Source organism: Lithobates pipiens, unplaced genomic scaffold, assembly GCF_037356315.1.
Source record: "Lithobates pipiens isolate NorthernLeopardFrog02 unplaced genomic scaffold, aLitPip1_a1.2 Scaffold_8, whole genome shotgun sequence".
Lineage (NCBI taxonomy): Eukaryota > Metazoa > Chordata > Amphibia > Anura > Ranidae > Lithobates > Lithobates pipiens.
This window is the reverse complement of record NW_027507903.1, coordinates 203,150,729-203,177,465: the sequence shown is the minus strand read 5'-3', so window position 1 is coordinate 203,177,465 and position 26,737 is coordinate 203,150,729. Positions and strand designations below refer to the sequence as shown.

General features: G+C 45.3%; 1 protein-coding gene across 1 annotated transcript in view; it reads left to right on the top strand.

The window, feature by feature from the left end:
• CPED1 (cadherin like and PC-esterase domain containing 1) overlaps positions 1 to 26,737 on the top strand; it is a 396,971-nt gene that overhangs the window by 182,578 nt on the left and 187,656 nt on the right. Inside the window, exons 11-14 of the mRNA XM_077473332.1 lie at positions 144 to 304; positions 632 to 699; positions 5,238 to 5,267; positions 7,551 to 7,737. Of these exons, the coding sequence (XP_077329458.1) occupies positions 144 to 304; positions 632 to 699; positions 5,238 to 5,267; positions 7,551 to 7,737 (446 nt within the window). The remainder of the gene's footprint in view (positions 1 to 143; positions 305 to 631; positions 700 to 5,237; positions 5,268 to 7,550; positions 7,738 to 26,737) is intronic.

Here is a 26,737-nt window from a genome sequence, read left to right as displayed (position 1 = left end):
TGAGATCATACAATCACATTGTAATTTACTGTATGTGGCCACTGGCCAGGAAGATATTATTGAGCTGTTATTGAGATGGCATATCTGATACCAGATTTAATTTATTATAACCTTTTTTTTATTTTTTTATTATTATTTTGCAGATTTACCCTTCTATTGATGTTTCATTAAAAAAATTCAGGAGCGATTTGTACCTCAAAGCTAAACATATAAAACAACGTGAATCCTTGCTGAGAAAACATGACCTTATTACTGCCTTGTTGGAATATCCTAAAATCTTGAATAATTCCATTTTGACTCAGAGGTATGCTGCAGGATGGGTGTGATTTACTTTTATTATTGTTAGAAAATAAATGAGGGTCAAAATCATTTGTAAACTAGAGGAACAAGAACTTTTATTAGTTGCTGGAGCTAAGAAGGAATGGAATAGCATGGGTATGGTGTACTGACTATGACAATAATTAATCTTGAACAAGGTGTCAAGCCACTTATGTACAATGTAAATGCAATTTATATTGGACATGACCACAATGCTCATCCAAAAACACTCTTCTAGTAAAAACCTGTATTGTTACTGTACTCAAAGCCTTTGACTTTTAAGAAGCAAATCACATCTTCATTAAACTTTCAGAGAAACACTTGGACACAAAGGAAATCACAGATTATCTGCTACTTCTGTAGGAACTGAAGCTTCCTCAGGTTTGGATTATTTTGTATTATTTACTAATACTAAGTGGGTAGTGAAATATTGCTGAGTGTGTAGGTGCAATAGTCATTTTTTATCCACTTTTCAGATGACACGTTTTGAGATGCTCTGTACAACTATCCAACCTTGATGATTAATTCAGATAACTGTAATCTAAGCTTTATCTTACTAGATGAATCAAAAGCAGAACAGCAGATATCCCCATAGTGGGGGTTAAAAACAAACTGATGTGAAAGAAACTACCCCTTGGGTGCCATTATGTTAATGTTTTCCAGCACTGCAGTCCAGCTGAACTGGTGTGAACTTGGTAAACTATTCTTCTAAAATATTCACGATTTTGTTAAAGGCACCCTAGCTTTAATTTGTTTCTATTTTTCGCTTATAAAGAACATATTTACTCAAACATCAGTCTGTGTTGTAGTTCATTTAGAATATTAAATGTCTGTATGGGTCTTAGCAGTAACTCAAAAGTGGGGTATATTGCTGTAACCCCTCTAATCCATGCGTCTACATGCGGGGCCAGAGGCTCTAATAGGCTTCAAAAAAGGGTGGGCTTGGGGCACAGTGCTCTGCTCCCCGAGCCCACCCAGTTGTTTGACAATAGCAAATTAATATTCGCTATTGTCTTCCTGATTCTCATCCCGGCCGATCAGGGAGCTGTTTCCTGAGACACGTTCACCGATTGGCCAAGAGGAGAAGCGATCCTATTGGCCGGCGAGGGGGAGAGGGAAGGAGACGGAGGGGAAGCCATCATGAATCACCAGGAGGAAGAGATGCCACCAGCTGCCTGGAGGAAGCGTCGCCTGCCGCCTGGAGGAAGCACTGCCCGGGACCTAGATGGGATAAGTGTGGGGCTGGCGACCGACCAACCGGGGGTGATGGTGGGTGGGTTGTTTGCTTCCCCCCAAAATATATACCCCAAGCCAACACTGTGGCTGACTAAGGCTTTATGTACACTAGTAGCTCCTAAACTTGAGTTTAGGAGCTTCTGGCATTTTTTTTAGCTTAGGAGCAGCTGCAGTTAGGTGAGGTTCCACCTCCCTCAACCTCCCTCTCCTGAACGCAGGAGCATTGCATTCAGTATAGGATGATTTTGACTACCAGCCCCGGGAAAACGCAAAACGTGATTTTGCTGCATATTGTGTTTTCCCACGGCTACTGTAAATGAAGGACAAATGTGCATAAAGGGTATGTGTTGATGGGCTTTTGTTAGCTTTAACAGATTTTGTATTCCTATTCAAGTCTTTGAGAATGTAAAACCAATTAATGCAGATCAAGTGCAGGTTAGAAGGAGGTAAAAATGCACCAGGTAATGAATTCTGAATCATCTCAGAAGCTTCTCACACTGATTACAAACTGACCCCACCAACACAGACTTAAGACCTATTGACACAGGTCCTAATAGTCACCCATTATCATATTGTTCAGGACCTTCACAATTTCTACTGCCACAGGATATTCTGAAAATGTGGCGATCTGAGGTATTACTGCCTATAGAAAACCAGCTGGATGTTGGCGTCTCAAATTTTCTATCAAAAACAACAGTTGCCATCTGATTGTTATAGAGAAGTAATTCACTTGTTAGTTTCCGAAAAATCTGCCACAACGGAAAAGCTGAAAAAGTAAGCTGTGTTTATAAAAGTAAAAAGGAGGGAAATTTGAGACTTTAAATGAGGCAATTGTCTTGATACATGTAACTTGACAACAGTTTAATGATGTGTTAATATATTGGTGGATATGAAATACATATACATAGCATGAGCATATAAAGTGTACATAAGTAATTTTGTGTACATACACTGAAGGGCATAAGCATCATGAATCCATCCATATGCACACACACACACGGGGTTGGCAGCACAATCAACTTAGCAGCACACAACAATCTTGAGTAAAGATGATGATATAATGTATAAGACCCCTTTCACACTGTGTCTCCAATGTGAAAGCCAGAGGGATTTCACACTGGTGCGATGTGCTGGCAGGACGCTAAAAAAAGTCCTGCTAGCAGCATCTTTGGAACGGTGAAGTAGCGGTGTGTATACTGCTTCTCTACCACTCCTGCCCATTGAGATCAATGGGCAGCGCCGTTATACCGCCGGCAAAGCGCTGCTGCATCAGTGCTTTGCGGCTGGTTTTAACCCTTTCTTTTACCCCCGCTAGCAGCCAAATAGCGCCGTGAAATTGACGGTAAAATGCCGCTAAACATAGCGGCGCTTTACTGCCGACACACCCACCGCCCCAGTGTGAATGGGGCCTTAGAGAGACTGTATGAAAAAATTATGAAGGTGGTAAAAATAACATGATTGGATCTGGATAGGATCCTTGAAGAGGCATATAAATACATCCTAAATGACCAATGCGTTTCGTGTATGAACACTTTCTCAGGAGCGGATGCTTAAAGGCATCTGTAAAAACAGAGTATGAGTATAGCTAGTCTAAAACTTGACATTAGAAGAGAGAACAGGATTACCAGTCCTAGATACTTACATACAGCTGAGGTAACAGAGCCCCATGACAACAGGGATTATTTCCCTCTAAGCCCTTGTACACACGGTCGGAGATTCCGACAACCAAATCCGTCGGATTTTGTCCGAAACTGTTGCATACACACGGTCGGACAAAGTTGTCGGAAAATCCGTCGTGATGACGTTATTTGGTTACGACAGGACTACGTTCACTCTAGTAGCCAATAGCTTTGGTGTAGGAATTTGATCTGAGCATGTGTGGCACTTTGTCCGATCGGAATTCTTTACACATGATCGGAGTATGTCCGATTGGAGCATTTTGTCAGAAAATTTTACCAACAAGTTGGAAAACTTGGTCCGTCGGATACTCCGGCGGAAACAGTCTGATGTAGACCACACACAGTCGGAATATCCGACAAAACGGTCCGATCAGACACATTCCGTCGGAATCTCTGACCGTGTGTACAAGGGCTTACATTTTTTTAATGTTTGAGGGAAATAATAGAATTGTGACAATATTAATTTGGAAGGTTGTACAGGCTGGTATGCCACAGTGACATATCAGTTTCTCTGTTTCCTGTCTTATTTACCTCTTTGGTCATTAGAATGTGATAAACATACAATAATATAACAGCTTGCAGAAAGGTGGAAGAGTAGGCAATGACTGGGGCTGGGTAAAGCATTTCCCATGTTTCGTCCTTCCAACAGTGAATGTGTCTGAAACAAGTACTAGAGAGCAGAAAAACAGTCAATAACCAGTTGAAGATGTTGGGAGCAAAGCGTATGCCCAGTTCCTCTTCTCTCACAAACCTCTTCCAGCCACTATTGCTGGAAAACCCCAGCTGTCAAACAGGGAGGCTTCTTAACAGTGCATGGATTTTATTATTTCATCTTATTTACTGTTTTATTCATACTCCGATGAGCACCACCACCCTGTATTCCTTCATTACCAGAACATTTTTCAGTTTTCAGCATTCTGATAGTATGACAATTAGACTTGCAAATCTACACCCAAATTCATTTTATAGCATTTTTTTTTTTTTTTGGACAGATAGAGCTTTCTTTTGGTGTTATTTAGTAACTATTATGCCCCGTACACACGAGCGGACTTTTCGACATCCAAACTCCGACGGACTGAGTCCGGCGGGCTATCCGCTCGTGTGTGGGCTGCAACGGACTTTAGCTTCGCAAAAGTCTGACGGACTTTAGAAATGAAGCATGCTTCAAATTTTCCCGACGGAACTCCGCCGGACCCGGTCCCCTTCGAAAAATTCGCTCGTGTGTGTGCTACTCCGACGGACTAAAACCGACGCTAGGGCAGCTATTGGCTACTGTCTATGAACTTCCTACGTCGAATCCAGTCGTACGTCATCACGTTCGACTCCGTCGGAGTTTGGTGTGATGGTGTGTGGTCAAGTCCGTTCGGTCGAAAAGTCCGCCAGAACTCCGGCGGAACTCCGCTAGAACTCCGTCGGAAGTCTGTCAGACTTAATCCCTCTCGTGTGTACGGGGCATTAGGTTTTTAATTTTTGAGTATACATAGAAAAGAAGATCAAACATTTGGGAAAAAAAAGCCTGTTTCCATTATTTTCTGCTTAAATAAAAATGCTAGAATAGTACAAAGCTCCCACTTTTTGAAACTTTTTTGGAAATTAGGCATGCCACTTTTTGGCATGCTTTTTTGGAAATAAATAGATATACTGGTACTGAGGAGGTTAAACACAGAGCTTGAGAATGGTGCACTAGATACGTTAAATGTACAAGTCATACACAGAGGAAGGAGAAAGTGAAGGACCTATTGTACTGGTCACATGGAGTGACATGATGGAGATGAAGAGATTAATATTCAGTTGTGTATGATAATGGAGGTAAAAATGTTAATATATAGGTAACCCGGAGACAGCATGAAGAGCGTATGTTTAGGAGAGGAGGAGCATGAAAGGCAAAAAAAAAAATAAAAAAAAAATAATAATGCAAAAGCAGGTTAGGGTTCATTCTGTGCCATATTCCCATGTGTCCATTAAATATCAGTAAAATATATTAATGTTCTTTTATCTTTACAGACAAAAGTAAAGTATGGAACTGTAGTAATGGTAAGTATAGAAAATATTATTATTATTATTTTGACATAGAGATTTAGACTACATCTGCCAGTGTTTTTTAAAACTGATCTCCAGGTATGATCTTTATTGCATATCTACATTGGTCCAGCTTGGCACAGTGTAAGTATGCATATCTCATACCTGATGGCTAGTGATAGTGTGATCTTTTGGGTTCTGTTTGAAAGCAGCTCCCCCTCTAGACAAAGACCGAAGGGGGTTGCTCGCTTGGCGCTGCTGCCATTAAGGCCCCTTTCACACAGGGGCGGTGGGTGCGTCGGTGGTAAAGTGCCACTATATTTAGCGGCGCTTTGGTGGTGGGTGCGTCGGCGGTAAAGTGGCGCTGTATTTAGCGGCGCTTTACCGTCAATTTTGCAGCGCTATTCGGCCATTAGCGGGGCCCGCTAGCAGCCGAGAAAGGGTTAAAAACCAGCCACGAAAGGGTTAAAACCAGGGTTATGCCGGTGGTATAGCTGCGCTGCTCCATTGATTTCAATGGGCAGGAGCAGTGAAGGAGCGATGTATACACCGCTCCTTCACCGCTCCAAAGATGCTGCTAGCAGGACTTTTTCTTGCTTCCTGCCAGCCCACCGCTACAGTGTGAAAGCCCTCGGGGCTTTCACATTGGAGAGACAGCAGCGGCTCTTTCAGGGCGTTTTGCAGGCGCTATTTTTAGCACTGTAGAGCCTGCAAAGTGCCCCAGTGTGAAAGGGGTCTTACAGAATACAAATAATTCTATGTCTGTCTTTCCATTTACAGAATACCTTGCTTTTTTCAATGAATACAAGGCATTCTCTGATTGGATGAGGTGTAGATTATGGCATCACCTTTCCTCCCCACCATCTTGTCCAGTCAAAGAACGCCTTGTAGTTATTGAAAAATACAAAGCATTCTCTGAATGGCAACAGTGCCGCATGAGCTACCCCCTGTGGTCAGTGTGCAGAGGGAAAGCTGCTTGCACAGAACCTGAGCAGAACCCAGAAGATTGTGGCCACCAAGACTACTACAGTGATTGTCAGCTCCCTCAGCTTCCCATCAGGTATGAGATATGTATTGCTTAGATTGGGCCAAGCTGGATCAATGTGGGTATGCAATAAAGATAATTTCTGGAGCTCAGCTTTAATCCTTAGCTGTACATACCCACTACAGCAGAGGTCTCAAACTGGTGGCCTTCCAGCTGTTGAAAAACTACAAGTCCCATGAGGCATTGCAAGGCTGACAGTTAAGAGCAAGACTCCCAAAGGCAATAGCATGATGGGACTTGTAGTTTCGCAACATCTGAAGAGCCATCAGTTTGAGACCCCTGCACTACAGCAACTGGCAGCAAAAGTACCATTGTTCAGAAAAGTAGGCTCAACAGGAAGCTGAATCTTTACCTCTTCCACTGGTCTGCTTTGGAGGTCCTCTCAGCAACAACACTTCCATTTATGAAATTGTAATTTGCAGACTTTAGGCTGAAAGCTCTGCAGGTACACTGCCCGAAGTACGGAACAAAAAAATGCAGTGCTAAGGAAGTGTATCCTTTACCCTTATGTATTACGTACACTTTAAAGCGGGAGTAAACCTGCTGACGTTTTTTTTTCTGACCTGCAAGGGAAAAGTCATAATGAGGTAGTATGCACCGCATACTAGCTCATTATGAAATATTTACTTTAGAACGAGGCCTCGACATCTCGCCCGAACCACGCCGATGGAGCTGACATGTTCCCTCTGCGTGTCTTCTGGGTATCGTGGCTGTGGCACTGTGAGTGGCCGGAGCCGCAATATCGTCACTCCTGAGCATGCGCGCGGGAGATTTCTGTCTGGCGTCTGCCGGACTTTCAGCCGAGAAGCCCTTGTGCGCATGCGCCACTGCAGTCAGTGGCGCATTGTGAGGGGAATATGTATGGTTTAGGAGATATTTTTTTTACCTACAGGTAAGCCTTATTATAGGCTTACCTGTAGGTTAAACTTATAAAAAAGACTTTACTACCACTTTAACTAAGTTGTAATCCTCAGCATCTTGAATATTAAACAACTAAACTTTACTGAAATGAGAAAGTAAAAGTCAGAGCAATGGAATCAAAAAATCATCATCCAAACAGAAAATAAAGGCAGAGTTGTAAACCCCATTTTTTAAGGAAGGAAATTCTCCCATCATGGAGTAGTATCTGTAATTCTACCATTCATTTTTTTTTTCTTTGCTTGCTGATATAACACGTTCCTATAGCTAAGCAACACCCTGGTAACTAATGTTATATCTTCTGTAATCACGTCTATGACTGTTTCTTGGAACAGATAATGATACACTATCTTACATCAGTCGTATCTTCAGCAATCCTTCTCTGGACCTGACTCCTGAATTCAACCCAAAGATCAAAGTCTACTATGCAGAACTGCCATTTGATGTAGTGACAGTGGAAATTGGAGCAGAGCCTGCACATTGCAAAAGCCAAGTGCACCTGGATGACAGAGATGGACCAAGGTAGGATATCAAATGTAGTGTGCAAAGAAATACAGTTAAACAATTGTCCTTGCTTATGAAATGGCCTAATAGGTTTTAAATGAAAAGACAATGTAAACACTTTTTGAGAAAAAATAAATATCTAGCCAGGTCAGTTATATACATTGAATGGATATTGGATATCATCATTGCAGTCCCCTAGAGCAGGAAAGGTTTAGAGCCCCTGTCAGATGTTTTCTACCTCTGTCCAAGTCCCTACTGGGTTGACTTTCACAACATATTTTGCCATGACAGCGAGATCCAAGAATGAGGTCACAGAGAGAAATAAAAACCCAGAAAATTGAAATGTACTTTTACACTAATAAGAATTATAAACCAAGCAAATTTAAATGTATTTTTACACTGATAAAAAATAAATGGTGTCTGGTGTTAGGCTTTCACTTCCACAAACAGACGGCAGAATTGGATCCTCTGTTTGCTCTTCTGACACAAGCAGAAAATTAGATTTCTAGACAGAGTAAAAAATACATTGAGGCTCGATTCGATGTGGGAACCAGCGTCATTCCAATCGCATAGAACATGCAGACAGTTCACACTGCTCTATGCGAACCGCTGCGAGTGTCAATATAAAGTTAATGAATGGTTTGCATATCGCAGTGGTCCAGTGCAGATCAAAAAAAGGGGACTGCTCTATTTTTGTGCAAATGCAATGCGAGTTCAGCCATACAATATATATGGCTGAATTCGCATGGCACAGACATTGCATGTGATCTGCACAGCAGTGCGGTGCAAATCACATGCAATGTCTAGCGAAAAATTCTAAACTCAAGAGCCTTATTTAAAGCGGGAGTCTGCCGTTTTTTTTTAAAAAAAGCCAGCAGCTACAAATACTGCAGCTGCTGACTTTTAAAATAATGACACTTACCCGCCCAGCGTGCCCGCGATGTCGGCACCCAAAGCCGATCTCTCGATCGTCTCTCAGGTGCTGCCGCCGCCATCTTGGGTATGGGAATCAGGAAGTGGAGCCTTGCGCAATAAGGATGGTCCCCGCTGTCTCTGGGATCCGTGTGTTTCCCATCAGACAGAGGGGGACTTTCGGAAAGGGGCGTAGATTCTGCGGAAAGGGGCGTACCTTCTTCAGATATCTATGCCGGAAGTGGGTGCAGATACCTGTACTGTACAGGTATCTGCACCCCCCTCCCCCCTGAAAGGTGCCAATTGTGGCGCCGGAGGGGGGGAGGGTTCCAATGAACGGAAGCTCCACTTTAGGGTGGACCTCCGCTTTAACAAAGAAACTTTTTTTAACCCCAATTGAATTGTTCACTTTATACTACTGTACTGCAGCTTATTTTAAATTTATTTTTAATGAATGTTTACTTGAAAAATGCCTTAAAATACCATTTTATGTGTAGCGCCAGCTCCTGAAGAGCACGAGCTATGCTTTTTGAAAGTTAAGGTTACACCTGAACTGCAGTTTGGTTCAGGTACAATTGTTCTAAATTTGGAAATCAGCCTCAGTCTGACTGGACTATAGGATGTTCAGCCTGGCCACAAGGGGCACTGTCACTTCTGGCAGGCATGGAACCACAGTCTAGTTGGGTGCTTTGTTTACTCTCTCTCGGAGCCCACCCAGTGGTAGTGTCACTCTTGCTGTGCTTTCTGGGAGAGGGTATTTAAGATGCGGATGTCACATGGTTCGGGGTTCTGGTCCAGGAGGATGTTCTGACTCCATGGTCCTGGTCCTCCTGACCAGCCCCCAGGAAGGCTATGGCCTGGGGTGCGGATCCACCCGACTTGTTGTCTCGGGGCTGGCTTTCCCGAGGCAAGGAAACTAAAGAAGGATTCCTAGGTGGTCCGGTGCTGTCACCAGTAGTTGGAGAGGCCCAGTAACTTCATAGCTATCCAGGGGAGGACTCGTCAGAAGAAGGCCACATACGGGTTGTTTTCTTAGCAAGAGCCTGGAGTTGCTGAAGTACCTAAGTAAATCCTGTCTTGTGGGTATCGCCAAGCTGGCTGAAAGATCCAGGTATCACACGAGTGTTCGATAAGTGTTAGTTTCCTGAAGTCTACAACACCGTCTGTGGCAGAGATGTATTCCTGTATGTTCTACAACAACGTCTGTGACAGAGACTTGTTCCTTAGTAAAGCACCTTGTTGGCTGCTGGGCCTTGTAAGAGAGGGACTATCCAACTTGAGTGAACATCCAGCTGTGAATGGCTATTCTCTGGATTTAGTCAAAGTAAGCAAGTTCTTCATTATTGACTTTGACACTAAGAGTACCTGAACTTCCTTCCTAACCCTCTGATCCTATTTTGAGAGACTGTTCGTTGTCTACATTTTGCAAATAAAAATCCCTTTATGCGGATCTGTCCTCAGTCTCTGAGTTTACTGGGCCATCTACCAAGGGAACCTCTAGACACAGATTGAGGAGGAGAAGGTAACGGTAAGCCCAATCAAACCAGCAGCTCCTTCGGGGGTGTCACGTACCTAGTAGTTGAGCCTGGAATGCAGGGAGCGGCCCCTCGTATCCCCTGGCTAATGAACCCCTGGAGATGGAGACAGGTATTCAAAAGTTCAGGGGGCACAAGTGCCTGGCAGGTAGGACTGGTCCGGATAAGCAGCTGGGCACCGACAGCAAGTTGGTAGGGCTGATGGTACTTGACTGTAGCAGGCAGGCACAAGTGCGGAGACTGGCTGGTAGGTGGGCGTCAGGAAATACTGGAACCCCAACAGGTAAACAGGAACAGCGGAGTCGGGTACAGGCCGGGTCAGCAGGAATCGGTCAGCAAGGTACAAGAGGATGAGGCAGAGACGTGGTCGGACAAGCAGAGGTCGTAGGCAGGCAGCAACGGATCAAGGTCAAAGAACAAGCCGGGTGTCAAGGATCAAGGTAACAGGTACTGGTACAGAGAGCAAGGTCACGGACACGCTGTAGACTGGACAGCACGGATGGAAGGGAGCCAGTGACTTAAGAAGACCTTAGGGCGCCAAACGGACGTACGACGGGTCAGCGCGCCCCCGCGAGTAGACGTGCTCCCGTTCGTGACCCACGAGCGTGTGCGCGCTCGTTCGTGTTGACGAGAGTGCGTTCGTTAGCTTTAGCGCGCGTCAAAGGGAAACGACGGGCTCTCCACGACAGGTTTCTACGGGTAAGTCTCCTGTGTATGGCCGAAACGTCCGAGTGATCGTGACAGGGGGTTAGTGCTACATATGTTTCTTTCATCCAAGTGTTCTGTGCTGGCAGAGGTGAGTAAAGCTGGCCATACATTATACAATATTCTTATTCAATTTCCTTTAGATTGATCTTCAACTATGTAGTACAAGGGCCTTCCTGATTGTATACACATTGAAAGTGTTTAGGTATGACCTCATATTATATGGTTTTGGTAAACTTAAAGGAAAATGGTATAAGAAAATCGTATAATGTATGGCCAGCCTAAGGGAAACACCCCTCAGCACAAGTGTCCTCACTCGCAGGAAACATCAGTGAACTACCTAGAACACTCAAGAGCACCCATGTAACATGTTCCCAAAGGTGAACTTATCCTTTAAGCTTGGCTTGTGTTAGGAGTAGCTTATTACCTAATTTATGTGATTTGTTATTTTTTTTATTGCTTTTATTTTGTTTTATGGCATAATCAGTCATTTAGGATAAAGTAGCTGTTTTGTCAAATGGTACTGTGCTTTGTATGGAGCCGCAAGTCCTGGAACTTTATTTTTCAATCAAAATTAATTTTCTTATGCATGAAAAATACCATGACAATAACATTTGTGTTTTTGCGTATTTAAAAGAAAGTCCTTAAAGTTATCCCTAATTTGATGTGTTTGGTGTTTACATGGTCAAAAGGATCCTGATTGCTATAGTGGTGGTAGGGCAGATATCAGTAGGGCCATCTATTCTGGAAAGGTCCCAGACAGTGGCCCAGAAAAAATTTGTATAGTTGTCCTCCAAGTTGAAGGCATCTGAAACATAGTGAGCCTATACAGGCAGAGGAATATAACATATTGGGGAAGATTTACTCAAACTGGAGAGTGTAAAATCTGGTGCAGATATGCATGGTAGCCAATCAGCTTCTAACTTCAGCTCGTTCAATTAAGCTGTAACAAAAAAACTGGGAGCTGATTGGTTTCTATGCAGGGATGCACCAGATTTTGCACTCACCAGGTTTAGTAAATCAAGCCCATTTTGTTAACTATACAGTTATTTGGGTTCTAAAGTAAACATATATAAAGTGAACATATATATACCTTGTTTATTTAACAAGGTATATTTACTGATGTTTGATTGGCATGTCCCCTCATTTGGGACATAGATTGTAGTAGTCAGCTCAGTACTATCTTTGGAGTCAGCCTACCCCACTTCCACCTAAAAACTGTTACCCGAGACACCTCCATCAGATCATCTCCGCAGCTATTACCTTTTGTACCAGCTTGCCTCCTTTTAGACTGTAAGCTCCATGAGCAGGGCCCTCCTATTTCTACTCTATTGAATTGTCCCCGCTCTACATTGTAAAGCACTGCTCAAACTGTTGGCACTATATAAATCCTGTATAATAATAAAAATTTGTATGGAATTTTGAATGGTTTATTCTTATACACCTTTGCAGATTTAATCCTTTTATCCAATATACTTCTTGATTATGGTCATGTATAGGTTAATCAACAAAAGACATGACTGATTTGTTTAGATCTGCCTATATCTTTATAGTTCTTATAATAATAGTATTGTGCAATACCTGGTTTTGAGGCTTATAGGAGACAATTTGGGTGGCAGGGTTCCCCCATTTTTAATATTTGAGAGAACTTTGGCATTTTGATATTTTAATTATTGCATTTTCCTTTTCTGGTATCTGTATTGTTACATCATAATTATTTAGTACATATTTCCAATTTAATATGTGTTACTGCTATTATTTTTGTGTACATGTATTTTGCTAAACTCAAAACAAATCACATAAAAATATACAGAGAATGCAGCTTATCAGAACAAACATTTGTAATATATCAGAAAATAAAAAAGTAATAGTAATAAAAGGGTCCTTCAGTATATAACATTACAAAAAAAGGCAAATTGGTTTAATATAGTGTGGAGATACAAAAGAATAAACCAAAAGGTTGTGTATAAAATATTAAAGAGCAAAGTAAAGGCAAGTATTGATTAATTTTCTGAAAACACAAGAATGGTAAATTAAATATGCAAAAGGAAAAAGAACAGGATAGACTCCAAAAGAAAACAGTTGGGAATCTGTGTAAAGATATGTATGTGATAAAGAAGAAAAGAGAGAAGAGAAGTGCTCATCTGAGAATCTAAGTTTGTAGAGGCAGAAAATAAAACTTTGCCGGAAATTAAGAGACAATATTAGAATGTGTGCTGAATATATTATATATATATATATATATATATATATATATATATATATATATATATATATATATATATATATATATATATATATATATATATATATATATATATATATATATATAAAATACATATTATATAAAAAAAACTATTAAAAATATGTAGAATGCAATACATGAGCGGAGATGAAGAAGCCTCATTTTATGACAGAAATAAAATAGGAAGCATCATCTTATGTAGAGGTAGAAACCATTCACAAGCAATTTAAAAAAGAAGAAAGTCAAAAGATGAAAAAAGTAGGGACAATTTTATGGAACCATATACATGACCTAAAAAATGAGCTGTGGAAAAGTAACAGATTCCATAGGAATAGATACTAAAGAAAGGAGACAAAACAATATGTAGGAGTTATTGTGGTATACGTCACATATAATGTAATGACGAGAATTTTAGCAATGTAATTAGAACCTTATGTTGAAGTGATACTGGAAGACTATCAATGTGGTTTTCAGAAAAATAGGTCAACCACAAATCCCGTTACTCATAGTGCTGGAAAATGTGGTTAATATAATATCAACCAACACCACCTGTCTATTAATTACAAGCAGGCATATGATAGTGTGAGAAGGGAAGCATTGTTTAAAGAATCACTGAATTTTTTTTTCTTTACTAAGCCGAGAAGAAAAGTAAAGATACCAGATATAAGATGTAAAGTAAAATGCAAGGACAAAAAGCAAGGGAAATTATAAACGGATATACAGTCATGGCCAAAATTGTTGGCACCATTGTGTATTGGAACAAAACAAAAAAAGGTAGGAAAAAAAGCAAATTGGACATAATGTCACACAAAACTCCAAAATGGGCTGGTCAAAATTCTTGGCACCCTTAACTTAATATTTGGTTGCACACCCTTTGGAAAAAATAACTGAAATCAGTCGCTTCCTATAACCATCAATAAGCTTCTTACACCTCTCACCCAGAATTTTGGACCACTCTTCCTTTGCAAACTGCGCCTTTTCCCAACATCAATTTTAAGATCTCTCCACAGGTGTTCAATGGGATTTAGATCTGGACTCATTGCGGACCAAACTTTAGAACTCTCCAGCACTTTTTTTGCCATCCATTTCTGGGTGCTTTTTTACGTATGTTTGGGATCATTGTCCTGCTGGAAGACCCAAGATCTCGGACGCAAACCCAGCTTCTTACACTGGGCTCTACAGTGCGACCCATAATCCTTTGGTAATCCTCAGATTTCATGATGCTTTGCACCCATTCAAGGCACCCAGTGCTAGAGGCAGCAAAACAACCCCAAAACATCATTGAACCTCCACCATTTTTCACTGTAGGTACTATGTTCTTTTCTTTGTAGGCCTCATTTCAAACAGTAGAATGATGTGCTTTACCAAAAAGCTCTATCTTGGTCTCATCTGTCCACAAGACATTTTCCCAGAAGTATTTTGGCTTACTCAAATACATTTTGGCAAGCTGTAGTCTTGCTTTTTTATGTCTCTGTGTCAGCAGTGGGGTCCTCTTGGATCTCCTGCCATAGCGTTTAATTAAATTTAAATGTTGACAGATAGTTCACACTGACACTGATGCTCCCTGAGCCTGCGGGACAGCTTGAATTTCTTTGGAACTTGTTTGGGGCTGCTTATCCACCATCCGGACTATACTGCGTAGCAACCTTTAATCGATTTTTCTCTTCCGTCCAAGCCCAGAGAGATTAGCTACAGTGCCATGGGTTGCAAACTTCTTGATAAAGTTGCGCACTGTGGTCAAAGGCAAATCTAGATCTCTGGAGATGGATGTGTAACCTTGAGATTGTTGATATTTTTCCACAATTTTGGTTTTCAAGTCCTCAGACAGTTCTCTTCTGCTCTTTCTGTTGTCCATGCTTAGTGTGGCACACACAGATACACAATGCAAAGACTAAGCGGACTTCTCTCCTTTTTATCTGCTGTCAGGTGTGATTTTTATATTGCCCACACCCGTTACTTGCCCCAGGTGAGTTTTTTTTTTTTTATTCTTTATTTTCACAATATAGTGATACAGTCTTCCATATCTAAACACGTACACACCTACATCTTATGTTTAACACAGTGCCATTCATCATTTAATCGTGCTTAATTTATTCTATTACATTTCCATATTTCCTTCTACTCACTATTACTTTTTCCTTAACCTGGGATAGCCCTGGTTATCTGTTTTAAAGAAAGAGAAACAAACAAACACAAAAAAAAAAAAAGGAGAGAAAAAGGAAAGAAAAAAAAATTGTTTTTTTCTTTTTCTTCTGTCCTCCCCCTCCCCTACCCCTCCCACAAAAAAGAAAAGAAAAACAAAGAAAAAAAACCCTATCTAAGGATTTTGTTCCCTATATATAATATAGGGCTTCCACACTTCATGATACCTATCTTCTTGCTCTCTCAGTATCATAGTCAAATTTTCCATTTGTTGAATCTCCGGTACCCTGCTCATCCATTGTGATTTGGTTGGAGCCACCGTGGTTTTCCATAAAGCTGGAATGCATGCTTTTGCTGCCAGTGATGGGCGAACTTCCGACGGGACGTTTCGCGAACGCTGGAGTTCGTGAACCGTAACGTTCGCGGCGGGCCCCATTGACTTCAATGGGAGGCCAACTTTGCAAACCTACAGGTCAAATTTGCAGCCACAAAATAATTAATAGCTGTGCAAACATAGTCCCACCACATGCCCAATGACATAACACATGTATGAGGTGAATCTGGGATCGACAACTACAAGCATTCTTTTTTTATATGGGAAATTGTTGTGACAATTCAGGACTGTGGAGCGCATGAAGACAATGGAGGAGAGGGAAGGTCAGGGTAGGCAAAGAAGAGGGTGCAGGAGATGATCACCAGCAGCGTGACATACAGCAATGACACCTGCACCGTGATAGAGTCATCTGACACCAGCACCGTGATAGAGAGCACTGACATCAGCAGCGTGACATACAGCAATGACACCTGCACCGTGATAGTCATCTGACAACAGCACCGTGATAGAGAGCACTGACATCAGCAGCGTGACATAAAGCACTAACACCAGCACCGTGATATACAGCACTGAAAGCAGCACCGTGATAGAGAGCACTGACATCAGCAGCGTGACATACAGCAATGACACCAGCAGAGTGACATACAGCACTAACACCAGCACCGTGATATACAGTACTGACAGCAGCACCGTGATAGAGAGCACTGACATCAGCAGCGTGACATACAGCAATGACATCAGCAGCGTGACATACAGCAATGACACCTGCACCGTGATAGAGTCATCTGACAACAGCACCGTGATAGAGAGCACTGACATCAGCAGCGTGACATAAAGCACTAACACCAGCACCGTGATATACAGCACTGACAGCAGCACTGTGATAGAGAGCACTGACATCAGCAGCGTGACATACAGCAATGACACCTGCACCGTGATAGAGTCATCTGACAACAGCACCGTGATAGAGAGCACTGACATCAGCAGCGTGACATAAAGCACTAACACCAGCACCGTGATTAGGGATGAGCCGAACACCCCCCGGTTCGGTTCGCACCAGAACTTTCGAACGGACCCCAAATTCGTACGAACGTTAGAACCCCATAGAAGTCTATGGGACTCGAACGTTCGAAATGAAAAGTGCTAATTTTAACGGCTAATATGCAAGATACTGTCCTAAAAAGGGTTTGGGGACCTGGCTCCTGCCCCAGGGGACATGGGTCAATGCCTAAAATGTTTTTAAAAATGGCCGTTTTGGCGGGAGCACTGATTTTAACCACTTCCCACCCGGCCAATGCATATATACGGCCGGGTGGGAGCCGTCTACTCCTGATAGGCCGTTCAGGAACGTCCTTCAGGAATAGCGGGATCGCGCGCGCGCTCGCGCATCGGCGCGATCCCGATGTGCTCGTGTCACCCGGACACGGCACATCTCAGATCGGCAGGAGGGCTCTGTGATTGGCCCTCCTGATCACATGACGGCCGTGTCCAATCACGGCCGTCATGTGATGTAAACAAACAGCCGGTTGCTAGGCAATCGGCTCTCCTCTCCTCACACGGAAGTCACCGCTGAGGAGAGGAGAGTAGAACGCTGCAGCCGGCTGATGATCAGTGAGTATGGGCTGCTTTTTACAGCTTTTTACTCACTGATCATCAGTGTAGTGTAAACACACAACACACCACACAGTACAAACACAGTCCCCACATATGTCCCCAAAACACACATGTCCCCAAAACATACATGTCCCCAAATAATAAAAACACATGTCCCTAATAATAAAAACATGTCCCCCACATATGTCCCACTAAAATCACATGTCCCAATGATTATCTGCACACATATGTACGTGATCACCTGCACACATATGTACATGATCATTTGCGTACATATGTACGTGATCACACAAACCAATTGTTATACACTTAACGGAATTTTTTTTACCAAAAACATGTAGCAGAATACATTTTGGCTTAAATTTATGACAAAATTTGATTTTATTGGATTTCTTTTCAAATAGAAAAAAGAAAATATTGTTTTTTTTCCAAATTTCCGCTATTTTTGCGCTTATATCGCAAAAAAAAAAAAACGGAGTCGTGAATAAATAACACCAAAATAAAGCTCTATTTGTGCGAACAAAATGATAACAATTTCATTTGGGTACAGTGTAGCATGACCGCGCAATTGTCACTGAAAGCGCTAGAGCGCTGAAAGCTGAAAATTGGGCTGGGAAGGAAGGGGGTGAAAGTGCCCTGTATTGTAGTGGTTAATGACGATTAAAGTGAAAAAAAAAGTGAAATATTCCTTTAAATATGGTGCCTGGGGGGTGTCTGTAGTATGCCTGTGAAGTGCCACGTGTTTCCCGTGTTTAGAACAGTCCCTGCACAAAATGACATTAAACGGAAATAACACCATTTAAAACTGCTTGCGGTTTTAATGTTATATCTGGTTCCTGCAATATGGTTGAAAATCATTGAGAAAAATGGCATGGGTAGCCCTCCCTGCGCATTACCAGCCCCTTTAGGTCTTGTACGCATATTAAGGGGAACCCCGTACCCATATTAAAAAAAGGAAATGCGTGTGGCCCCCAGGCCCTATATACTCAGAACAGCAGTATACAGGCGGTGCAAACAAGACAGGGACTGTGTAGGTTTGTTGTGTTAAGTTGAATCTGTTTGTAATTTTCAACTGGTACATTTTTAAAGTGTAGCTCCAGTCAAAAAAACTATTTTTAAGCTTTTTGGAAAACATAGGGAAGGGTTATCACCCCTGTATAATTTGTTTTGTCGTCCATCTTTTTTCATCTCACTTGCTGTTGTCTCCTTCCGTTTGCAAGTAGGAGATGTTTGTAAATTGGATGTTTGAAAGTAGGGGCCTGCCCTATATGCTCTGCAGAAATGGAGGAACAAGGTGTTGGTTTTGCCACAACATTGTAAGCCCTCAAAGTGACTCTTGGTGGGCGCTGGAGCGCCCTGCTGTGAACGATTATATCAAGAATTGTAATTACATGCCATTGTTGAACAGTGGTAGAAAAATTTACCTTTGGTGGTTGTGGTGCTGGTGCCACAACACTATAAGTCCTCACCGTTACTCTGGGTGGGCACAGGAAGGGGCCCTCCTGTGAAATATTATATCAAGAATTGTAATTACATGTCCCTGTTAAACAGGGGCAGAAAAATTTGGCCTTAGGCACTGCTGCTGGTGCCACCACACTGCAACCTCTTCCATATACTCTAGTTTTATTGCAGGAATTAGCCCTGCTGCAAAGCATTGCATCAAAAATTGTACTTAAACGCCCCTGTTAAACAGGGGCAGAAAAATTGGGCCTTAGGCACTGGTGCTGGTGCCACCACACTGCAACCTCTGCCATATACTCTAGTTTTATTGCAGGAATTAGCCCTGCTGCAAAGCATTGCATCAAAAATTGTACTTAAACGCCCCTGTTAAACAGGGGCAGAAAAATTGGGCCTTAGGCACTGGTGCTGGTGCCACCACACTGCAACCTCTGCCATATACTCTAGTTTTATTGCAGGAATTAGCCCTGCTGCAAAGCATTGCATCAAAAATTGTAATTAAACGCTCCTGTTAAACAGGGGCAGAAAAATTGGGCCTTAGGCACTGGTGCTGGTGCCACCACACTGCAACCTCTGCCATATACTCTAGTTTTATTGCAGGAATTAGCCCTGCTGCAAAGCATTGCATCAAAAATTGTACTTAAACGCCCCTGTTAAACAGGGGCAGAAAAATTGGGCCTTAGGCACTGCTGCTGGTGCCACCACACTGCAACCTCTTCCATATACTCTAGTTTTATTGCAGGAATTAGCCCTGCTGCAAAGCATTGCATCAAAAATTGTACTTAAACGCCCCTGTTAAACAGGGGCAGAAAAATTGGGCCTTAGGCACTGGTGCTGGTGCCACCACACTGCAACCTCTGCCATATACTCTAGTTTTATTGCAGGAATTAGCCCTGCTGCAAAGCATTGCATCAAAAATTGTAATTAAACGCCCCTGTTAAACAGGGGCAGAAAAATTGGGCCTTAGGCACTGGTGCTGGTGCCACCACACTGCAACCTCTCCCATATACTCTTGTTTGATTGCAGGAATTAGCCCTGCTGCAAAGCATTGCATCAAAAATTGTACTTAAACGCCCCTGTTAAACAGGGGCAGAAAAATTGGGCTGATGGCATCAACCAGAACCAGAAATGTTCTTCCAACATATCAGCAGAGGAGGAAGAGGATAGACAATCAACATAACAGGACAGTCACTCAGCATCAGCATAGGCAGTCTTGAAGGGATGTGATATTTCAAAAAAAATTATTCTGTTACATCAGCTTCAGGTGCTTGGTAGCTGTGGGTGATCCAAGACTGATTCATCTTGATGAAGGTCAGTCGATCAACTGATTCGGTGGACAGGCGCACCCTGTGATCGGTAACAAAGCCACCAGCAGCACTGAAGGTGCGTTCCGAAAGAACGCTGGATGCAGGACAGGCCAGTAGCTCAATTGCATACTGTGCAAGCTCTGGCCAGTGATCCATTCTCAAGACCCAGTAAGCCAGAGGATTTTCGGTGGGAAAGGTGTCCAAGTCTGACCTTGCCCCTAGGTATTCCTGCACCATGTAAATCAGACGCTGGCGATGGGTGCTGGAACCGATCATACCTTGGGGCTGCGGACTAAAAAATTGTCTGAAAGCATCAGTCAGACGGCCACCTTCTCCACTGCTCCTTCTGACCGATGCCTCAGCAACACGTTGTCCAGGACCAGGAGTTTGTAACCTCCCAGTCTCTGGGAACGCGTTGCACAGACCTTTCTGCAAGGCCTCCTGGAGATGTCTCATCCTCTGCTCCCTCTGCGATGGCAAGATAAGGGCGGCAACCTTACCCTTGTACCGTGGATCAAGGAGAGTGGCCAGCCAGTAATGGTCCCTCTCCTTGATCCGAAGAATACGAGGATCCTTCCGCAGGCTTTGCAGGATCAGGGAGGCCATGCAGCGTAGGTTAGCTGAGGCATTCGGTCCGGAGTCCTCTGGGTCACTAAGGACAACATGATCCGCAGCTACCTCCTCCCAGCCACGTACAAGTCCACGTGTTTCTTGGGACTGTAAATCATCCCTACAAGACTGCTGCTGCTGCTGCTGCTGCTGATGCTGAGTGCCAGCCTCCACCTCCATGCTGACACAATCATCCTCCTCCTCCTCTTCCTCCTCATCCTCTTCCTGTGTGATGGGTGGCACAGCAGGAACACTGTCTGGATAAAGGGGGCATTGAGAGGCAAGGAAGTCCTCCTCTTCCTGCCTCTGTTCTGCCTCAAGTGCCCTGTCCATTATTCCACGCAGCGTATGCTCCAAGAGGTGGACAAGAGGTACAGTGTCACTGATGCATGCACTGTTACTGTCACTGCTCACCATCCTTGTGGCCTCCTCAAACGGTGACAGGACAGTGCATGCATCCCTGATCATGCCCCACTGGCGTGGTGAGAAAAAACCGAGCTCCCCTGACCCTGTCCTGGTGCCGTAGTCGCACAGGTACTCATTGATGGCCCTCTGCTGCGTGTGCAGCCGCTGCAGCATGGCCAATGTTGAGTTCCATCTGGTGGGCATGTCACATATAAGGCTGTTCTTGGGCAGGTTCAACTCCTTTTGGAGCTCAGCCAGCCGAGCACAGGCATTAAATGATCGGCGGAAATGCACACAGACTTTCCTGGCCTGCTTCAGGACATCCTGTAAGCCGGGGTACCTGCCCAAGAACCGCTGCACCACCAGGTTAAGGACGTGAGCTACACAGGGCACATGGGTCAGTTGTCCCTGTCGGAGGGCGGAGAGGAGGTTGGTGCCATTGTCGCAAACCACCATTCCTGGCTTAAGCTGGCGTGGCGTCAACCACCTCTCGGCCTGCCCCTGCAGAGCTGACAAAACATCCGCCCCAGTGTGGCTCCTGTCCCCCAAACAAACCAGCGCAAGCACGGCATGGCATCGTTTTGCCTGCGTACTTGCGTAGCCCCTGGAACGCCTACGGAGCACCGCTGGTTCTGAGGACAGAGCACTGAAAGAGGCCATGGAGGAAGAAGAAGAGGAGGGGGTGGAGGAGAGAGGTGTGTCACAACCAATAGTAGCATTTTGGAGGCGTGGTGGCGGAACAACCTCCAACACTACTGCACCTTGTCCTGCATCCTTCCCAGCTGCCAGAAGAGTGACCCAATGGGCCGTGAAAGACAGGTAACGTCCCTGTCCATGCCTGCTGGACCATGAGTCAGCGGTCATATGCACCTTACCGCTGACCGCCCTGTCCAGCGAGGCAAGGACATTGCCTTCCACATGCCGGTAGAGAGCCGGAATCGCCTTCCGTGAGAAAAAGTGGCGTTTGGGGACCTGCCACTGAGGAACCGCACATTGTACAAACTCACGGAGGGGGGCCTAGTCTACCAACTGAAAAGGCAGCAGTTGAAGTGCTAGCAATTTAGCCAAGCTAGCATTCAACCGCTGGGCATGTGGATGGCTGGGAGTGAACTTCTTCCGCCGGTCCAGCAGCTGGGGCAGGGACATTTGCCTGCTATAATCGGACGTGGGTGTACCGCTAGCAGAGTTCCCGGAAGCACTTGGCTGTGACACACCTAATTCTACACCTTCATTCCTCTCAGAGCAGGTTTCAGAGAGGACTGAAGGTCTAGTGGGGTTGGAGATGCCGGCTGATGAGGAGCAAGGAGAGGTCCGCTTTGTTCTTTGGTGTGGGTCTTTGAGGTACGCTTGCCAACGAGCTGCATGGCAGGTCAACATATGTCTGGTCAAGCATGTGTTGCCCAAGCGGCTGATGTTTTGGCAACGTGAGATACGCTTGAGACATATGTTGCAAATAGCAGCGGTGCGATCTGATGCACTCGTCTCAAAAAAGGCCCACACCAAAGAACTTTTAGAATAACGCGCAGAGGCAGCGCTCTGCACAGGCGGAGCTCTGCGGTGTGATTCAGTCGGTGTGCTGCCCCTAAGCTGGCCCCCGGAGGGCATCCTGCCTCGTTGGACATATGCCTCCTCCTCCTCTCTCCTTCCAGGCACCCACGTGGAGTCAGTGCCCTCATCATCCCCTCCCTCTTCATCGCTGTAGCAAACCTGGCAGTATGCTGCAGCTTGTGGAACATGACTGCCAGATTGCTGTCCTTCTTGAGCATCCCCTCTCTCTGCGCTCACGCTACTGCCTTCCTCTAGCTGAGTGTCATCATCAGAGCCCACAAAACACTGGGCATCCTCCTGGAGCATGTACCCAACACTGTGCTCAAAGAGTTCAGGAGACTCCTCAGGAGGACGTGGTGGGTCTAGGGAAGGAGTCACTGATGATGACATTGAGAGGAGGGAAGACGATGAGTTGGCAGCTGCTTTGCTAGTACCCTGAGTCTGGGTGAGAGAGGATGAGGAGGATGAAGAGGGCTTGGTCATCCACTCTACCAAGTCGTTGGCATGTTGCGGTTCAACATGTCCAGCTGCCGAAAAGAAGGACAAGCGTGTCCCATGGCCACGTGCTGATGACAATGCACCGCGTCCACGACCAGCACTGTTGTCTCTAGACACAGAGCCTGCTTGCCCTCTTTTATCGGCTCGCGCCTGTCTGCCTCTCCTTGCTGGCCTTCCAGACATGGTAATGGCCTGAAGGGAGTTGGGTAAAAAAGCAGTTGGGTAGTGTATATTGTGCTAGAGGCACACAACACCCACTAACTCCTGCAGATGCCTTTATTATAGAACACCAGAGATAAAGGGGTATATACAGATGTATACTGTGCTGTGCTGGAGGCACACACAACTTCCAATAACTCCTGCTGATGGCAAGTGGGCTCAAATAGAGAACAGCTATGTAGGTGGATATAGCGGTATGTACTGGGTACAGAGCACGCAGACAGCACGCACTATCTCCTAACACTACTGGGTACAGAGCATGCAGACAGCACGCACTATCTCCTAACACTACTGACTGCAAGCTCTATTATAAAAGATAGATCACTAGCTATATAGGTGAGGTGAATATAGCGGTGTATACTGCGGTCAGGGCACGCAGACAATAACCACTACACAACAGCAAGATCAAAAATCGGCCGAAAACGATCGGTGTGTACTGTGTTGAAGGTACACAGAACACCCACTGCTTCAGACGCCAACACACTACACGAGGCCGCCGCGCTGGCGGCCTTATATAGTGTGGGGTGTGCACTACACAGCCTGAGCTATGATTGGCCACAGGCATCCTGCCTGTGGCCAATCATGGCTCTCCTCGCTGCTGGCGCTGCGATTGGCCAAGCATGCGGGGTCACAGTGCATGCTTGGCCAATCATGAGCCAGCAATGCACTGCGCCATCGCAGTGGATTGTGGGCCGTGAGCGCCACACGAATTTGACGCGAACGGACCAAAATGTTCGGACTTCGCCGAACGGACGAACAGCCAATGTTCGAGTCGAACGTACGTTCGACTCGAACACGAAGCTCATCCTTAACCGTGATATACAGCACTGACAGCAGCACTGTGATAGAGAGCACTGACATCAGCAGCGTGACATACAGCAATGACACCAGCACCGTGATAGAGAGCACTGACATCAGCTGCGTGACATAAAGCACTAACACCAGCACCGTGATATACAGCACTGACAGCAACACCGTGATAGAGAGCACTGACATCAGCAGCGTGACATACAGCAATGACACCTGCACCGTGATAGAGTGATCTGACACCAGCACCGTGATAGAGAGCACTGACATCAGCAGCGTGACATAAAGCACTAACACCAGCACCGTGATATACAGCACTGACAGCAGCACCGTGATAGAGAGCACTGACATCAGCAGCGTGGCATACAGCAATGACACCTGCACCGTGATAGAGTGATCTGACACCAGCACCGTGATAGAGAGCACTGACATCAGCAGCGTGACATAAAGCACTAACACCAGCACCTTGATATACAGCACTGACAGCAGCACCGTGATAGAGAGTACTGACATCAGCACCGTGATATACAGCACTGACACCTGCACCGTAAGCAGCCACAGGAGGAAGTCAGCATAGCACAGGGATGGTGGGAGCCCCTCATAATGAGCATAGCACAGGGAAGGTGGGAGCCCCTCATAATGAGCATAGCACAGGGATGGTAGGAGCCCCTCATAATGAGCATAGCACAGGGATGGTGGGAGCCCCTCATAATATGCACAGCAGAGGTACAGCCCCAGGAGGAAGTCAGCACAGCACAGGGATGGTGGGAGCCCCTCATAATAAGCAGCCCCAGGAGGATGTCAGCATAGCACAGGGATGGTGGGATCCCCTCATAATAAGCAGCCCCAGGAGGAAGTCAGCACAGCACAGGGATGGTGGGAGCCCCTCATAATAAGCATAGCACAGGGATGGTGGGAGCCCCTCATAATAAGCAGCCCCAGGAGGATGTCAGCATAGCACAGGGATGGTGGGAGCCCCTCATAATAAGCAGCCCCAGGAGGAAGTCAGCACAGCACAGGGATGGTGGGAGCCCCTCATAATAAGCAGCCCCAGTAGAAATATGACACTGCTCAACCTCTTCAAAGAGGAGGGTACGGGCATATACCCACCCAGTAGTCCAAGGGTTCATCACTCCTCAGAGCGTCCACATCGGCCGTTAACCCGATGTAGTCGGACACCTGGCGGTCTAGGCATTCCCTGATGCTGGATCCGGATGACACCTGTCGATGGGTCGGCTGAAAGAATGACCTCATATCCGAAGTCACCAACACATCTTCAAACCGGCCTCTTCCCTGCAGGCGCTGTTGGATTGGTACCCGCAACTCCTTCTCTGGGAGTGGGAATTGCTCCTCTGCCAGCGCACGCAAAAGCAGAATGCAGCATTTCTCGAAGCAAGGCCTGGAAGTGCTCCATTCTGCCAGCCCTCTGTGACGGCGGTAACATTTCCGCCATTTTGTGTTTGTACCAGGGGTCTAAGTACGTTGCCACCCAGTACTGGTCCTTGACCCTTATGATTTTTATACGGGGGTCCCTATTAAAACACTGGAGCATGAAGGCCCCCATTTGCACTAAACTGGAAGCGGTGTGGTGGCCTGGCTCCTGCTCATCATCCAGGATAATGTCGTCCTCTTCATTCTCCTCTCCCCATCCACGCACAACAGGGATCCCAGAAAGGTTTAAAGCATGCTCTTCTTGCTCCTCCTCATCCGCCCCGGCACCATCCTCCTCTGACTCCTCTTCAGACTCCTGTTGTTGACTTGTCTCAGATAGAGTAGCCCCCCCCTGGGAATTCATCCAGCATTGCGACTTCCTCATCTTCCCGCTCCTGCTCCTCCACAGCTTGATCAATGACACAACGCAATGCACGCTCCATAAAGAAGGCATAAGGTACCATGTCACTGATGGCGCCATGGCTGCGACTGACCAGTTTGGTGATCTCCTCAAATGGCCGCAGAAGTCTGCATGCGTCGTGCATGAGCAGCCACTGGCGCGGTGAAAAAAAACCCAGCTCCCCAGAACCTGTTCTGCCGCAGTGTTCATACAGGTAGACGTTAACTGCACATTTCTGCAGCCTATCAAGCATATAGGAGGTTGAGTTCCATCCCGTCGGGCAATCGCAAATACGACGTCTGACCGGCAGATTGTGTCGCCGCTGAATGTCAGCAAGGCGAGCCATGACCGTGTAAGATCTTCTAATATGGGCCGAGATTTTCCTTGCCTGCCGCAAGATGTCCTGGACCCCAGGGTATTTGACAACGAATCGCTGCACGACCAAGTTTAAGACGTGTGCCATGCATGACACGTGCATGATTTTGCCCTGTTTCAATGCGCTAAGCAGATTGGCACCATTGTCACACACCACTTTACCAACTGTCAAATTGAGTGGTGTTAGCCACTGATCTGCCTGTGAACGCAAAGCTGAAAGGAGTGCTGGGCCAGTGTGGCTCTTGGCTTCCAGGCACAACAGACGCAGCACGGCATGGCAATGTCTCACCTGGCATGTCGAATAGGTTCTGGGGAGCTTGGGTGGCGCAGCGGAAGAGACGATAGCAGCAGAAAAGGAGGAGTCAGCCGAGGAGGAGAGGGAGGAGGATGGAGTAGGAGGAGGAGGAGAAGAAGGGCCAGGCCTGCATGCAATCCGTGGCGGTAAAACCAAATCTACACGGGTGCTACGGGTTA